Source organism: Trichophyton rubrum (assembly GCF_000151425.1).
Source record: "Trichophyton rubrum CBS 118892 genomic scaffold supercont2.13, whole genome shotgun sequence".
In the NCBI taxonomy this organism is placed as follows: Eukaryota; Fungi; Ascomycota; class Eurotiomycetes; order Onygenales; family Arthrodermataceae; genus Trichophyton; species Trichophyton rubrum.
In genome coordinates, this window is record NW_003456416.1 from 50,644 (window position 1) to 65,103 (window position 14,460).

Here is a 14,460-nt window from a genome sequence, read left to right on the forward strand (position 1 = left end):
TATTTCATATTTCATTTCACGGCGTTGAGCTCTTCTTCTGATAAAGAGAAATTATTTAAAAAAAGAAAGATACTTTAATAGATTAATATATATTGAGAGTCGACAGAGCAACACCGCCAAAATGCCGATGATAATGCAACCGTCGAACCAGATAAAATTCACAAATGTGTCGATCGTGCGGTTAAAGAAAGGTGGGCAGTGAGCAGGAAAGGCAGAGAGAGAGAGACGACGATGATAGCTAACTTGGGTTCTAGGCAAGAAGAGATACGAACTGGCCTGCTATAAGAATAAGCTGCTAGAGTACCGATCTGGAGCTGAGACAGACCTGGACAATGTCCTTCAGATCCCCACTGTTTTCCTCTCCGTATCCCGAGGCCACACTGCGCCCACAGCAGAGCTGGCCAAGTCGTTTGGCAAGGATTACAAGATAGAAGATGTTATCCAGGAGATCCTGCGCAAGGGCGAGGTACAAGTGGGCGAGAAGGAGAGACGGGATATCCTCGATCGGGTCGAGAAGGAGGTGTTGGAGATAGTGTCTGCCAGGCTGGTCGACCCCGTGTCGAAACGCGTCTACACCACAGGGATGATTGGTAAAGCGTTGGACCAGCTGAGTGCTGCCAGCGGACAGCAGCAGCAGCAGCAGCAGCAGCTACACCAACACCAACAACATGAAACCGCAGAGGCAGAAGGAGACGAGGAGATAGCGAAGAAGACAGCAGATCTGACGCTTACCCCACGAAAACCGCTGTGGACGGGCGTCACAACTTCAAAGTCAGCGAAGATCCAAGCCCTGGACGCGATGAAGGCCCTGATCGCTTGGCAGCCTATACCCGTCATGCGAGCCAGGATGCGTCTCCGTATTACCTGCCCTACATCTATACTGAAACAGCCCGTCCGGACAGCACCATCCTCGACTGGTACATCCGGCAACTCAAGCAGCGCGCCCTCATCATCGTCCAAAAAGGAGAAAGGCAAGGGGAAAAAAGGTAAGAAGGCCGCCGCTGACGACGACGAAGAGGACGACCAGAGCAAAGCTTCTGCATCACCCTCTACCCCGGCTCCAGCTGCGGCTGCGGGGACAGTCAAGGACCGGATCCTCAGCTACCTGGAACAGATTGAGTCGCAGGAGGTGATCGGCGGCGACGAATGGGAAGTCCTGGGCTTTGCGGAGCCGGGGGCCTTCAAGGGGCTGGGTGAGTTCATCGGCGGAGAGACCAAGGGCAAAGGCCGAGTCGAAGTGATGGACATGGCTGTAACTCACGAGGAGTAGCTGTGTCTTCTCTGCCACTATACGACTAATGAAGGAATGTTTCTATATACTTTATCTTGGTTTTGACGGAAATAAAATAATAATAAGAATGAGAATATTTATTCTATCATGATCTGCTCTATTGTAACTCCATGCTAACCGGTGTAGATGTCCTGTTACCCCCCAGCGCCGTAGTCTATATAGATGCCCGTACTCCCATGGTTCTTGTAAGATAAACAACAATAACAACTAAAACAGGCCGTCCGTAGGTCGTAAACTCGTGTATCAAAGGGAATTCAATGCGTGGTGCAGGTCTGCGGCCGTGAACGCCGTCGTCCGCTTCAGTCTCGTCACCGACAGGCGTTGCTGCTTCTGGAGGTGCTGCAGATGCTCATCCTCCGTATGCGACGTAAGAAGAGTAGACGAGCTGACATTTGCGCCCTCATCAGAGCTCACGGTCGACGTGGTGTTCGAGTCCTCCTCGTCTTGCAAAGAGTCGCGGTTGGTGTTGCGGATGTTTATGTCGTCGTCGTCGACTTGAGCCTCAACCGCAACCTCAACCTCAACTTCACCTGCGCCTTTGCCTTCGCCTTCGCCTTGACCTTCGCCAACTCCAGCCTCGACATCGCCGGGACGTCTCACTATAACCGTTTCGCTGATGCTCGTGACACTGTCTCGCCTCGACGGCAGGTTGGTCGCCAGCGGACAGACGGACGAGTCAATGGACCGCTGTCTGTAGCCTTCTGTCGCCTGCACGATCGAGTACGCCTCCAGCACTGCCAGGTGCCTCTTGTCGACCGGCCCGCGGTACTTTGGCCGCGGAATCTCGTGTGGCTTGTACAGCTCGATCTTGGGCCAGGGTTCCTCTATTTTGCTTTTCCGATTCGATGTCCGTGGGGACAGCGTCTTGATGATGCTTGCGCGGAATGACTTCTTCGTAGTCGGAGAGGTCGGCGGATGCATCTGCTCCTGGTTTTGAGGTTGTTGTTGCTGCTGGTGCTGGTTCTGATGTTGTTGATGTTGATGCTGGTGCCGGTGCCGGTGCCGATGCTGCAATTTATTCTGTGATGGCCCGGAATTGGTGTGCTCCTTTGCTTGTTTGAGGCGTTCAGCCAGCCTGGACGATGAAGGAGGGCTGGATAGACCAGGACGAGAGCTGAAGATGGCTCTCTTCACTCTCTCTCGAAGCCCCAGTCCCATGCTGTCGAGCGAGACACCGCCGGAGCCCTGGATCGAGATGTATTCAAGAACGATCGAGATATCATGCAATTAAGAACGACGAAACTGCCAACACCCAACGCAGCAAAGGAATGGAAAATGCACAGAAAGGAAAGGAAATGGAGAGAAATATCTCAGGATGGCCTGCCTTCCATTCCTCTCCAGGCAGAGAAACCGAATCACTCAGGGCCGTGTGAGCACTGCGAAACAGCTACAACAGGCGGGATCCTGACAAACGAAACACAGGGGCCGCTCTCAGTTACTCGATTAATTAACATCAAATGAAGAACCTGACGCAGAATCAGGATAGGGAAGATGAAAAAAAAAAAATGAGAGACGACAAAAGAAGAAGACTACCAGAGTTCTTTGAACTCGCTTCTTCCCCAGTATTTTAATATTAGGGCCGAGAATTATTATCCATCAAACCCATATTATTCGAGGGTTGAAACCTTTCTCCCTCACATTTTTTTTCCTTCTAGGCCTTCCATCTGCTGGTTGAGATGGATCCTCAAGCCCGCCACCGGCCAAGGGGGGGACTCGCAGCGAAAAAGGCGAATGCTCAATGGCTGGCTGGGCTGGCGGTGACGGTGGACAAGGTGGATGGCGCCCAACTCTCTCTGGCATGACATGTCCGGTGGTGCTTTTTCTTTCCTTTTTCTTATCCCATTCTCGTCTCTTCTTCTCCTGCGGCATTTTGTCCGGTGGCGCTCCTCGCGAGATGGCTGGGAATTGTTTCTAACGAGCTTAGCTGGACTAAAGTAACTAGCTAGCTAGTCTACAGGGCTGTTCGGGCTATCGACAATGATGGATGCTGCTAGGGGGAGGCTGTAGGGCTATATAATCGGGGACAGGGCTAATAAAAGCTACACGGTGCTTCCGTTGCATCTGCATCGATTATTAACCAAACATATAAAATTGCCGAACATCAGCCCACCACTTACGACAATATGGGCAGTTGGTCAGTTGACAGCGTTTCCGAGCGGTTCTTGCAGTCTCTCCATTGGTAGAGAGCAGAGCTGACGGATCCCAGCCGACCAAAGCTTCTGCAGCCAAAAATTGTGATGCTGCCATGCAAACGCAGGCCTGCCTTCCTCGGGCCTTACCGGCGAGCCTTCGTGGCAGCAGTACATAATGGCCATGTCGGTCGTCCTGGTTGCTTTTTTTTCCCCCTCCCCCGTTGGAGTATGGGGACGGCTTTTTGCATGCGTACATAGAAAGAGGAAATTCCTCTTTTTGAAATGTACTTCTTGTGCCATGTATTTGTGTTATCAAGCTTGTATAGATACTTTGCATGGGACGATGCTACGCCAACTTTGAAGAGCCATATTGGATTTTTATGACCTCATCTCTACCAGAACCAGCTTCCGCCACATGAGCTACGCTGCAACCACGGCTTCGGCCCCCTTCCTCTTGTTTCTAGGCCTTTTGTTTGGTTACCGTTCAGCAAACAAAGGGATGAAAAGGTATATAGGCCTGGGGGTGGGCAGCAACTATACATACCACATACCCCCTAATTTATTGCAAATATCAGTTGGCTCCGTCACATCACCAGGCCAGGTGTTGCTATCGGTAGTAAGTCAACCTCGTCAGCTAATCTATATACCTCCTGGCTCCCTCTGTCTTCTTCCCTGTATTATTCAATCACCCCTCTCTCTTTTGCCCCCCTCCCAAATCGGAATCATTCGGCATATCCGTCAAACTGAAGGGAACCTGAGTCGCCAGGTGCGGCTGCCAGCAGCAAACATGATGTCGGGACAGGGATCGCATTTTACGCAGGCGAATACCGGGAAGAAAAAGAAGAAGACTAAGGGGAAGCATCGCCTGGCGCCCGCAGCTTCTAAACCGGTTGCAATTGATGAGAGCAAGCCACAAGTGGCGTCCGCAATTGCAGATGCTCGTGCATCCGGTGACGAGAAGGAGTCTGTCGAGAAGCCTCGTCCATTGTCATTCTCAAAAGGTTGATATGCGCCTCTCCGAGATCTAGTTGGTTCTGTTTGTGTGCGTTTTTAGTGTGTGCGCATGGTTACACTTATGTTCTAATACTTACTGGATATATTATAACCAGGTCATAATGGAGCTGCGGCAACGAGCAGCAATATCCATGCAAGGGGGCCTTCAGACCCAGCGAATGTCTCGGGCGCGAGCGCAAATCTCACCCAGGGACCACATGGCCCTCCTTCTCCGACTTGGTCTGCAGAAGATTCCAAACTTGGAGTTCACAATGACCATAATGCAGCCTCCAGAGCAGCCGCCAACGCAGCCTTATTTGGCAAGAGAACTTCACTCGTGGAGGAAGCACAGTCACAGCGGCCGTTGTCGAGCACACGAGCCACAGAGACGCCACGAAGAGATTCCTCAACGCTGGGAGCCGCACATCGCACGGAAATGCCTATCATTGGCGCTTTTCCAGCCGATGGAGAGGCGGAAACCGCTGACAGGGGCCCAGATGCAAGTATAGGCAACGAGGCTGTCGAGAAAGAGGAAGGGTATAATGCCGAAAACAAATTGGAGGACAACGTTGCTGACACTGTTGTTGAGGTGGGCTCAGACTCAAAGCAACAGGCCGCTTCCGGAATCAAGGAGAAAAGCGAGTGGGTCAAGGAAGAAACTGAGGAGAGTCCCGGGCACACGGCGCACATCACTCGAAGACACTCTGAGGTGACTGAGTATGTGCCTCCAACCGCAGAAGGGGGAGTTCCTGGGAAGCATATCGAGCGGATTATAGAGAAGGATACCGTAGAGAAGGAGATCATCGAGAAACCGGTTGACACAGCGGCCTCAGAGGCACCGGCGCAAGAACAGGTACCAGAGCCGGCAGCGCCGAAGCCTAGCTACGCTGCTGTGGCTGCAAAGGTGTCAGAGCACCCCCCTGCTCCCATTTCCCCTGTTGCCCCTGAGGCTCCGATTCAGACTCAAGCTTCCGCTGTTCCTGCTGAACCTGCAGTGTCAACAGAAACAGCTCCCGCTCCAGCCCCCGCTGCCGCTCCAGTTCCTATTCCTGCCCCTATTCCGGTACCTTTAATGAAGCAGGAAGAGCCCGGTACTGCAGAGAAGGCAAACCAGACGGAGCTCGCTGGAAAAGAGGAGGCGCCTCCAGCAACCACTGCACACGAAGTGCCTACGGCCGAAGATTTAGGGGTTGCGGCGCCAGCAGTCCCAGCAAAGGCACCAGATAGGCTCATTACTACCGAACCCGTCATCCCAGGCAAAGTTCCGGCGTTGGCATCCTCGGATGAACAGGTGAAAGCGGCGGTAGAAAGCTCTAGCACCGTCAAACCCCCAGCCAACAAGGAGTCTGTTCAGAAACGTGACGAGGCTCAAATATCCCGCCTCACCAGTCAGCAGAGGCGTGAGGTTGAGAAAGAAGAAAAAGCCCGGGAGAAGCAAAAGGCCAAAGAACAAAAGGCTCGGGATAAGGAGTTCAAGAAAAGCCAGAAACACCTGAGAAAAGGGGCAAAGTCCGAACTACCGCCGGGCAACGGAGGAGCAAAGCGACTCCGTTTAAGGGATAGGATCATGAACCGCATAGCGAGGCTCTTAAGTTAATAAATAATATAAGAGTGATGATGCGGTTATTATGTTCCTAGCTCTGGTAGTTATGTCCGTCATGCTTTTCCCCCTTGTTTCAAGTTCTGCTCATGCAAATTCTTTCAGCCTGTATAATAAGTGGTCCACTGGTAGGATATGCGACTAGTTATGTTCTCCTAGTCTTGAATATAATGCACGGTTTCATTTGTACTCCTTATGGTACATGGTATATTGGACTCTTTATATCTTAGCCTTGGAGACTGGGAACGAAATTGATGCTGCAGCTGATATTTGCCACATCCATGCTACATGCCGTCTCATTATGAGAACAGAGCGCATAGTTATACGAGCGAGTTCGAAAGTGTGACTATGCAGCCGAGCGCAGGGCGGAGCTGATAATCGCCCACTTCCAGTATTATTGTGGTTGTTGGTATTGTTGGATTTAAGCATGTCGAGAGCGAGCATTATGGGCAGCTACCAGGACACGGCGTGTCAGGCAGCATTGAGTATAGAGCTGGGGTGTATAGTCGCTGCCATCACATATCATATATCGATGGAGTCTGATTGTTAATTCAGCCTTTCCGGTTCAGCTCAACCATGGTTTGCGCCTAATCAACGTGAAAAGAAAAAAGGTAGATCCGTCAGTATGTGGCACCTCCCCCCCTTTTTCCCTTTCATTTTTACCATGATGACCGGGAATTATGACGGAGCCAGATAAGCAGCCCCCCTGGTTTCCCGCACGGAGCAACATCTATACCTACCTTTAGGTACGTATCTTATCCCATGTAACTTGCTAATTAAGCACAGAGCAAGTGACCCCCACAGCAAACAAGGTTTAGACAGGCGGACGGCAGCGGCAAACCGATGCCGTGGTAAGGGGGACTGCATAGAAGGTAGGTAGTTAACGTGATGACCGATGGAGAGGTCGACGATACAACTAACTTGAACTAGTTGACTTTGTGGTATAGGCATGTCTCGAGAGAAGCCGGGTCGGAAGACGCAGACCTGCGATTAACCGGGCTGACCAAAATGGTGAATAACATTTCCTTGGGCGTCAGCTCTGGAATCTGTGAAGCGGCTAAGTCGCCGGCGAGAGAGGTGATGAAATTAGCTGCCTCTTTTGGAAGAGAAGTCCGGGGGGGGATGTAGGGGTTAGGGGAAAAAACGGCCGAACCATGCAAAACCATATGCCACAACGTCGGACAGCAGGGACCGAGAGAGAGGGAGGGAGAGAATGAGAACTAACCAAAGGAAGAGTCTCTCTTGTCTTCTATATCCTCCTGCACGGCAGACGTCTTCTGATAAGTAGTTCACTGGCCGCAAGGCCTTCACAACAGAGAATTGCGCCCCCTTTCCAGGGATGACTAACTAGCTATTTAGTTACTTCGGTCGAGCGGAAGTATCTGATTATTAGTTAGCTGTTGGGTGACGACAGAATTCACTGTCTGGGGAAGGGAATCTCGCATTCATAGGAAATTACGTTAACGATATCGCCATTTCATGCTGCTATACGTGAGTCGAACTGCCCCTAACCCTGCTCACACCGATTTCCTGTCTGAACGGCACTCTGGGGCCGATATACAGTATCATCTGAGGCCGCCAACCCCAGTTTCCCGAGGAGCCGCTTCCCCCAGCATGGAAAACTAAGAGGGAAACAAGCACAACGTCGCTGCACCTTTGGAGCAATCAGTGGAAGAAGATTTGTGAAAGAGAGATAGGTTATTCGAGGGATACGAAGGTTAGAAGGTGGTTAGTGAGGGTATCTGGCGTGTTGGCACCTCGTTTGTCGAGTTCTTGATGGGATGAAACGGGCAGAGATAACGAACCGGAGCACATTCCCATGCAAGCTTTTGTAAAAGGAAGAGAAGAAAGAGAGATAGAGTATGGCGATTCCTTGTTCTAGAAGGACGTCGAACGCGTCTCTTGATATTCATGAATACCCCCCGGCAGTGTAATATATCGCAGCTTGCTTTCAGGTTAAGGAGCGGACAGCATCCGGTTCTCTGAAGAGTTCCCCATTAGGTAATAGTTGAATACCCGTTCAAATATTGTTTCTAGGGTCAGCCATCCTGGCATGTGTGAGTCCGGTCAATCAACGAGAGCGTTCGGCGATACTAACCGATTCACTGATCATCAGATGTACTTTATCTCCTTATATAACATATTATATATGTATATATATATATATCTTGAGAAGAGATCGGTGTCGTGAGTCGTTTATTCAGCTGTCACTGAATACCCTTAACGTATTGCCTTTGTACATATGCCCGTCATGCAGCTCCTAAACTTTGGCTTGCTTCTTCTCCCTTTTGTGGCGGGTGACCTCGCTCCACAGCCTGAGCCGCTGCTCGTTGGACCCAGCGACATTGTTCCGGGCCAATATCTCGTCACACTGAAGGAAGGCCTCACCTCTGCGCAGATTAGGGACCACAAAAAATGGGTCAGCTCCGTGCATAGGGCTAACCTCGACAGTTTTGCTGCTGGCGCCCGCGGAGTCGAGACCGAAGGTATCATGAAGCACTTCCACATCCACGATCTTAACATGTACTCTGGCGGTTTCGACGAGAAGAGAGTGGAAGATCTCAGCCGCAGCCCATACGTGAGTTGCAAAACCCATATTTGTTTCAACCGCGATATGACAATTTTCACTAACGAGACATAAGGTCAAATCGGTGCACCCGGACCAACACTTCTACCTCGCGAAGACGGTGACGCAGCGTCAGGCACGCTGGGGTCTAGGTTACATGTCCAGCAAGGGCAAGCCTGTCCCGCTGCACAGCACACTCGTAGACTACTCGTACGACGACAAGGCTGGAGAAGGCGTGTGGGCATACGTCCTCGATACCGGCATTAATGTCAACCATGTCGAGTTCGAGGGACGTGCCATTCTAGGTCACAACGCCATTCCGAACAAATCACACACAGATGAGTTCGGCCATGGTACATGCGTGGCGGGTATCATTGCCGGGAAGACGTATGGCGTTGCTAAGAAGGCGAACGTTGTGTCTGCAAAGGCCTTTGACACTGGCTCTATGAGTACACTCCCGCGCGCACCTGTTTCGTCTAGCAAGAGGCGATCGTGATGATGATACTGACGATAGATCAGAGCACGTACAACTACATCCTTGAGACGTACGACTGGATCATCAGGAACATCACGGACTCGAACCGCAAAAACAAGGCGGTTATCAACCTCAGCATCTGTATGTATTCATTCCCTTCCTCTGCAACGGTAACGTAAAGCATGTGCTGAACCACAGTAGCCGGTGCCAAGTACCAGCCCTTCGACGACGCCGCGGAAAGGGCCTTCAAGGCCGGCATCACCACCGTGGTAGCCGCCGGCAACGATGGCGTAAGTAGGATCTTCGTCAAAAGATCAAGACCAAATATATATATATATCCATGCTAACGAGACTGGCCTAAACAGAAAGACGCAAAAAATAACACTCCGGCCTCGTCACCCAACGCCATCACCGTTGGTGCCGTCCGTTGGGAGAACACCCGCCCTAGCTTCTCGAACTACGGCAAGATCGTGGATATCTGGGCTCCGGGCGAACTCATCAAGTCATGCTGGAAGGGTGGCAACAATGCCACGTCCACGCAGTCGGGCACATCGGCCGCGAGTCCTCATGTCGCCGGCCTGGTCGCCTACCTCATGAGCATCAAGAACCTGCCCTCTCCATCGGCCGTGACCGCGCGAGTCCTCAACCTGACCATCCCCAACCTAGTCAAGGACGCCAAGGACAGCCCAAACCGCGTGGTGTACAATGGCATCCAGGAGCGCAAGTGCAAACTGCCCAAGTATTACTGACTCGGTGTGCCGTCTGATATAACCGCTGGTTATGGATGATGGAGATGTTGTTGTCGTTGTCGTTGTTGCCGTTGTTGATATTGACGTCGTCGTTCGAGGATGCAGTTTTGGCCTAGTGAGCTTATGTAAGTAGTCACGTGATAGAGTAACGTAATCAGCCACTTTGACAACTCATCGAATTGCAACCTCCTTATTTCTTCATGCTGGGCGTCTATCGGTATATATATCGTAGGTGGTTATTTTATAAGAGACCTTATTGGGCATTTATATTCTGAATCTTATGCGGTGATAAAATTATTACCTACCCAAGTCCTTAGCTACTAAGAGAGCTATGTAAATTGTGATTTGTTGGTACTTTTTGGATGACAGGATTCCGAAAACGATCGCAAGAAACATGGCCAATAATGAGAGATAGCTGTTACTGTGAGAAGATGCGTGTCCGAGAAACGATTCTCTCGTCCCATCGCCCCTTTCCCTAGTTTCCGCAAGCGAGCCCTGTAGCCCCTGTCTCAATTAAGCTTTGCAAGCCACAGCACAAGCTTTTGCCAATAAAATATGGGGCCCATCAGCTCCGTCGGCGTTGACGAGGAAGAAAATGGTCTTTTGAGCCTGTCTTGTTTGAGAGTGTGAGCCGTTCGAAGAGGAGCGGAGAGAGAGGGCGTTACACCCGCTTCCACGTATATGCAACAATATCAATGCCCATGTCCGGCGTACATATTGGGCTGTGGTCGTGCATACACACGTTGCCCAGTCTGGAAGCCAGTTTCCACATCCACGTATAAAAACATGTGTGAATCCCTGCAACTGTTCTCGACACCGCCACAATTGTCTAGCTCTGCCTTTACCCCTCCTTGAGCATGCGTTATGTTCGCTTCGGAGGGTTAGGGGGAAGGCCCCAGGAGTGAGGGACAGCCTGTGGGGTTGCGCAAGACACATTGGTGGAGAGCAGCAATAATGTGGGTGACCGGTCAGGCAACCTGGTGGGCGTCAACGTATATATAGGCTGAGATCGTCCTACACCTGAAGATTCTTGCTCTCCTCTTTTTGTGTTCTGTACGTTGCTGTTCTCTGTCGATTGTGTAGGTATTCCTGTTGTTAAGGAGAAGAGAGATAGAAATTCCGGGCTCTAAGCTTTCGTCCCACCAGCTGCCACCATGGTTCATATATCCAGAGTCCGAAAGGACTCCGTTGCTTTCCCCCCTAAGCTCCTCAATCGTGTCGACACCTTAGACCTTGAGGAGCCGCAGGACCATGACTTCTACTCCAGCGTCTATGGTTCTCGATTTGCGGCCGAGGATCTCCCTACTGATGAAATGCCGGAGAAGGAGATGCCCAAGGAGGTCGCTTATCGAATGATCAAGGATGAGCTCAGCCTGGACGGCAATCCCATGTTGAAGTATGTCCTGGCTCTCGTTATTCTATTTATTTGCCGTGTTCTCCTGGCTGACTTGGATGATGCTTATAGTTTAGCGAGTTTCGTTACCACATACATGGTAAGAATAGAATTAGCATAGCTAGGTCGTTGCTACGGTAGATTAACATACATTGAAATTTTGCAGGAAGATGAAGCTGAAAAACTCATGACCGAGTCGTTCAGCAAGAACTTCATTGACTATGAGGAATACCCCCAGTCAGCCGATATCCAGAACCGCTGTGTCAATATGATTGCACGTCTCTTTCATGCCCCCGTTGGAGAAGGTGAACACGAGCATGACCATGCTATGGGAACCTCTTGCATCGGATCTTCCGAGGCTATTATGCTAGGAACCCTTGCCATGAAGAAACGCTGGCAAAATCGCCGCAAGGCGGAGGGGAAAGACTGCTCTCGCCCCAATATCATTATGAGCAGTGCCGTCCAAGTCTGCTGGGAGAAGGCCGCCAGATATTTCGATATCGAGGAGAAGTTCGTGTACTGCACTAACGAGAGATATGTCCTCGACCCTGAAGAAGCTGTTAATCTGATTGATGAAAATACTATTGGTATCTGCGTCATTCTGGGAACCACCTATACCGGTCAGTACGAGGACATCAAGGCCGTCAATGATCTCCTTGTCCAGAAGAACATCGACTGTCCTATCCATGTTGATGCTGCTAGTGGTGGCTTTGTCGCTCCCTTTGTCAACCCAGGTCTTGAATGGGATTTCCGCCTTGAGAAGGTTGTGTCCATTAACGTATCTGGACACAAATATGGCCTGGTCAGTATTTGTTCTTGATTACTGCCGGATGCTCTGGTAATGTGAAATGTTAACCTCAACTGGTCGTGTAGGTCTACCCTGGCGTCGGATGGATAGTCTGGAGATCCACAGAGTACCTCCCGCAAGAGCTGGTATTTAACATCAACTATCTTGGAGCCAACCAGGCGAGCTTCACTCTTAACTTCTCCAAAGGTGCCTCTCAGGTCATTGGCCAGTACTACCAAATGATCCGGCTCGGAAAGAGAGGATACCGTGCTATAATGCTTAACCTTACTCGCACGGCAGACTACCTCGCGGCCTCCCTCAAGGAGCTTGGATTCATCATAATGAGCGATGGCAAGGGGCGTGGTCTACCACTTGTGGCCTTCCGTCTACCCCCAAAGACAGCTGAAAAGTATGATGAGTTCGCCATCGCCCATCAACTGCGTGAACGTGGCTGGGTTGTACCGGCGTATACTATGGCCCCTCATAGCGAGAAACTGAAGCTCATGCGCATCGTTGTTCGCGAGGACTTCAGTCGTAGTCGCTGTGACAGCTTGGTCAATGATTTCAAGCTCGCTCTCGCTCAGCTAGAAGAGATGGACAAGAAGACATTGGAGAAGTACCGCGAGTAAGTAACACTCTTTTGCTTGAATTTTGCCGCTAGACAAGACTAATTGACCATCCTTTGTTAGATACACTCGCAAGAGAGCCACAAGCATCGGAAAGCTCGAGCGCTCCACTACAGCTTACGAGGCAGAAGATCACTCTCTTCAGGGGAAGACTGGAAAGACTCACGCCATTTGCTAGATGCAGAAGTAGCAGACTGATATTTTTCTTTTTTTGTTTCCCTCAATGTAGCCAGGCGGGGTTCGGCTATAATTGCAATTTGACTTTTCGGCTTTATCAAATGGGTATATTAGGAGATATATTCGTGTTGCTGTTGCAGAAATTCAATGGTTATTATGCTACCATGTAACAATGGCACAAGATTATTCAGTATTTATAAACCCCGAGGCAATAGATGGAAACCGAAGCAGTTCTAGAAGTTGGGCGTCTGCACTAGGAGTAAGATAGATGCATATGGCAATGCATTCGGACCTGATCCTTCCCTCTACCCAAGGCTCCCAGTGTGATATCAGGCACATGATACCCATCCAATGGGCCATGATGATGAGCGCTCTTGTGTCTCTGACCCTCAGCAGTTCGAGGAATCGAGGGCCCAAATGGCCGAGGAAGGATGAGAAATACCCAGCCGTGGAAGGACTTTTTTCCATCTCCAGCATCGTGCTTACAACTTGTAGTGGCTTAAAATAAGGGCTAGTCTCGGCTGTGGTTAAATCTGTTATTCCACAGAAATCAGCCAATTTCGGGTTCATGCCTTCTCTTCCCTGAAGACAATCGTTCAGTAACTCGTCGTGAGCTTCCTCTGCAGCTACAAAAGCAGGACCCCAGATACTTTGAGGAATAAAGGGGCCACCAACCTCCAGAAGGTAAGGTAGGCCGTTTTGGAGGTATATCCAGTTCATGGCTGATGGATCAGAAGTCAGGACCCACGAGTCCTTTGGGGTGAAGTTTTCAGGGCACATGCAGTTAACTGCCATGAGCATGCATGAAGTCAAAAGAGCATCTATGTTTGCAGCACTAACTTCGTAGGAAAGCGCTTCTCGATATCTTTTGATCGCTTTTAGCCAGTGATGGGCTTCTGCTGCCTGCCTGATCTTGCAATACGGGAGCATGCGATTCAGATGGAGCAACGCTACACCAATGATAGTATGCATAACATACGGGTTCTAACGTAGGGTGTGTCAATAATGCACAAACGGAGTGTTGGAAGAATAGTTGTGTATCTATAGATAAATGAAGGAGTATAACTTACGGCGAACGCTACCTGGACTGCGTCCGTTCGCATCAGCTCACGGATTGATACGGTCGATATAGTTTCCACAGTGCAGTTGACAAAGTGTCGAAGCGCCTGAACTTCCAGGGGCCGATCAGAACCTGACATTCTGGGCATGCGGATGCCCGAACCAGGGTAGAAGCTCAATGTCTCGCCGATCTTGGTGGTCATATTGTCGAGAGACATAGAAAACATGACCATGCTAGGGTCACCCAGGGGGCCGACGGTTCTCATACGATTGCCAGCATCAAGATTTACTGGGTAGCTGCATGCAACACCGTAGTTTGAGCAATTCCGACAACCAGGCCTCGCTTCATCACACTGTAAGTAGTACATGTGTCAGTTTGTCTGGCATGTAGTTCACTCGGTAGCTATGTCTGCTGGAGGGTAGATACCTTGACCTTGCGTCTCTTGCATACAAGACAGCCGGCTCTCGACTTGCGGTGGGATCGACGAGGGTGAAACCCAGAGGCTCTCCTCTTCTCTGTCAACAGCAGGCGGGTCTGGTTGTCAGCCGGCTGCGGGTTCAGTTTGACCCTGAAGACCGTCTGCCACTTGCGGGCATCGTTTGGCGGTGTCG

At 50.6% G+C, this 14,460-nt stretch overlaps 6 protein-coding genes across 9 annotated transcripts; 5 read left to right on the plus strand and 1 right to left on the minus strand.

The window, feature by feature from the left end:
* Positions 1–19: 19 nt before the first annotated feature.
* On the plus strand, positions 20–1,270 carry TERG_08256 (guanine nucleotide exchange factor SDO1; the record flags this gene model as incomplete). Its single annotated transcript, XM_003231118.2, has 2 exons — positions 20–191; positions 255–1,270. The coding sequence occupies exons 1-2, from the start codon at positions 122–124 to the stop codon at positions 1,268–1,270; spliced, it is 1,086 nt and encodes a 361-aa protein (XP_003231166.1). The 5' UTR covers positions 20–121.
* A 366-nt stretch (positions 1,271–1,636) lies between these two features.
* On the plus strand, positions 1,637–2,179 carry TERG_12666 (uncharacterized protein; the record flags this gene model as incomplete). Its single annotated transcript, XM_047751595.1, has 1 exon — positions 1,637–2,179. One exon carries the CDS (start codon positions 1,637–1,639, stop codon positions 2,177–2,179), a length of 543 nt encoding a protein of 180 aa, XP_047607502.1.
* Positions 2,180–3,584: 1,405 nt separating this feature from the next.
* TERG_08258 (uncharacterized protein) lies at positions 3,585–6,881 on the plus strand. 2 transcript variants are annotated; one of them, XM_047750551.1, is made up of 3 exons: positions 3,638–4,039; positions 4,190–4,465; positions 4,533–6,881. In XM_047750551.1, exon 3 carries the CDS (start codon positions 4,853–4,855, stop codon positions 6,011–6,013), a length of 1,161 nt encoding a protein of 386 aa, XP_047607503.1. In that variant the 5' UTR covers positions 3,638–4,039; positions 4,190–4,465; positions 4,533–4,852; the 3' UTR covers positions 6,014–6,881. The 2 variants fall into 2 exon arrangements, with proteins under 2 accessions (XP_003231168.1, XP_047607503.1); XM_003231120.2 differs by having other exon boundaries at positions 3,585–4,424.
* Positions 6,882–8,194: 1,313 nt separating this feature from the next.
* TERG_08260 (subtilisin-like protease 2) lies at positions 8,195–10,304 on the plus strand. Its single transcript, XM_003231122.2, has 5 exons — positions 8,195–8,594; positions 8,659–9,031; positions 9,097–9,198; positions 9,259–9,347; positions 9,423–10,304. The coding sequence occupies exons 1-5, from the start codon at positions 8,259–8,261 to the stop codon at positions 9,804–9,806; spliced, it is 1,284 nt and encodes a 427-aa protein (XP_003231170.2). The 5' UTR covers positions 8,195–8,258; the 3' UTR covers positions 9,807–10,304.
* A 656-nt stretch (positions 10,305–10,960) lies between these two features.
* TERG_08261 (glutamate decarboxylase) lies at positions 10,961–12,790 on the plus strand (the record flags this gene model as incomplete). Of its 3 annotated transcripts, XM_003231123.1 has the most annotated exons (5): positions 10,961–11,202; positions 11,272–11,299; positions 11,366–12,001; positions 12,073–12,611; positions 12,676–12,790. In XM_003231123.1, the coding sequence occupies 5 exons, from the start codon at positions 10,961–10,963 to the stop codon at positions 12,788–12,790; spliced, it is 1,560 nt and encodes a 519-aa protein (XP_003231171.1). The 3 variants fall into 3 exon arrangements, with proteins under 3 accessions (XP_003231171.1, XP_047607504.1, XP_047607505.1); XM_047750552.1 differs by lacking the exon at positions 12,676–12,790 and having other exon boundaries at positions 12,073–12,615; XM_047750553.1 differs by lacking the exons at positions 10,961–11,202; positions 11,272–11,299 and having other exon boundaries at positions 11,387–12,001.
* Positions 12,791–12,972: 182 nt separating this feature from the next.
* TERG_08262 (uncharacterized protein) lies at positions 12,973–13,761 on the minus strand (the record flags this gene model as incomplete). Its single annotated transcript, XM_003231124.2, has 1 exon — positions 12,973–13,761. One exon carries the CDS (start codon positions 13,759–13,761, stop codon positions 12,973–12,975), a length of 789 nt encoding a protein of 262 aa, XP_003231172.2.
* Positions 13,762–14,460: the final 699 nt, after the last annotated feature.

Bases quoted from the DNA above. Each gene is read 5' to 3' on its own strand.
- TERG_08260 (XM_003231122.2), top strand. From the start codon at position 8,259: ATGCCCGTCATGCAGCTCCTAAACTTTGGCTTGCTTCTTCTCCCTTTT. The intron at 9,032-9,096 runs GTACACTCCCGC...TACTGACGATAG, and splicing joins CTTTGACACTGGCTCTATGA to ATCAGAGCACGTACAACTAC. The intron at 9,199-9,258 runs GTATGTATTCAT...GAACCACAGTAG, and splicing joins GGTTATCAACCTCAGCATCT to CCGGTGCCAAGTACCAGCCC.
- TERG_08258 (XM_003231120.2), top strand. From the start codon at position 3,839: ATGAGCTACGCTGCAACCACGGCTTCGGCCCCCTTCCTCTTGTTTCTA. The intron at 4,425-4,532 runs GTTGATATGCGC...TATTATAACCAG, and splicing joins TCCATTGTCATTCTCAAAAG to GTCATAATGGAGCTGCGGCA.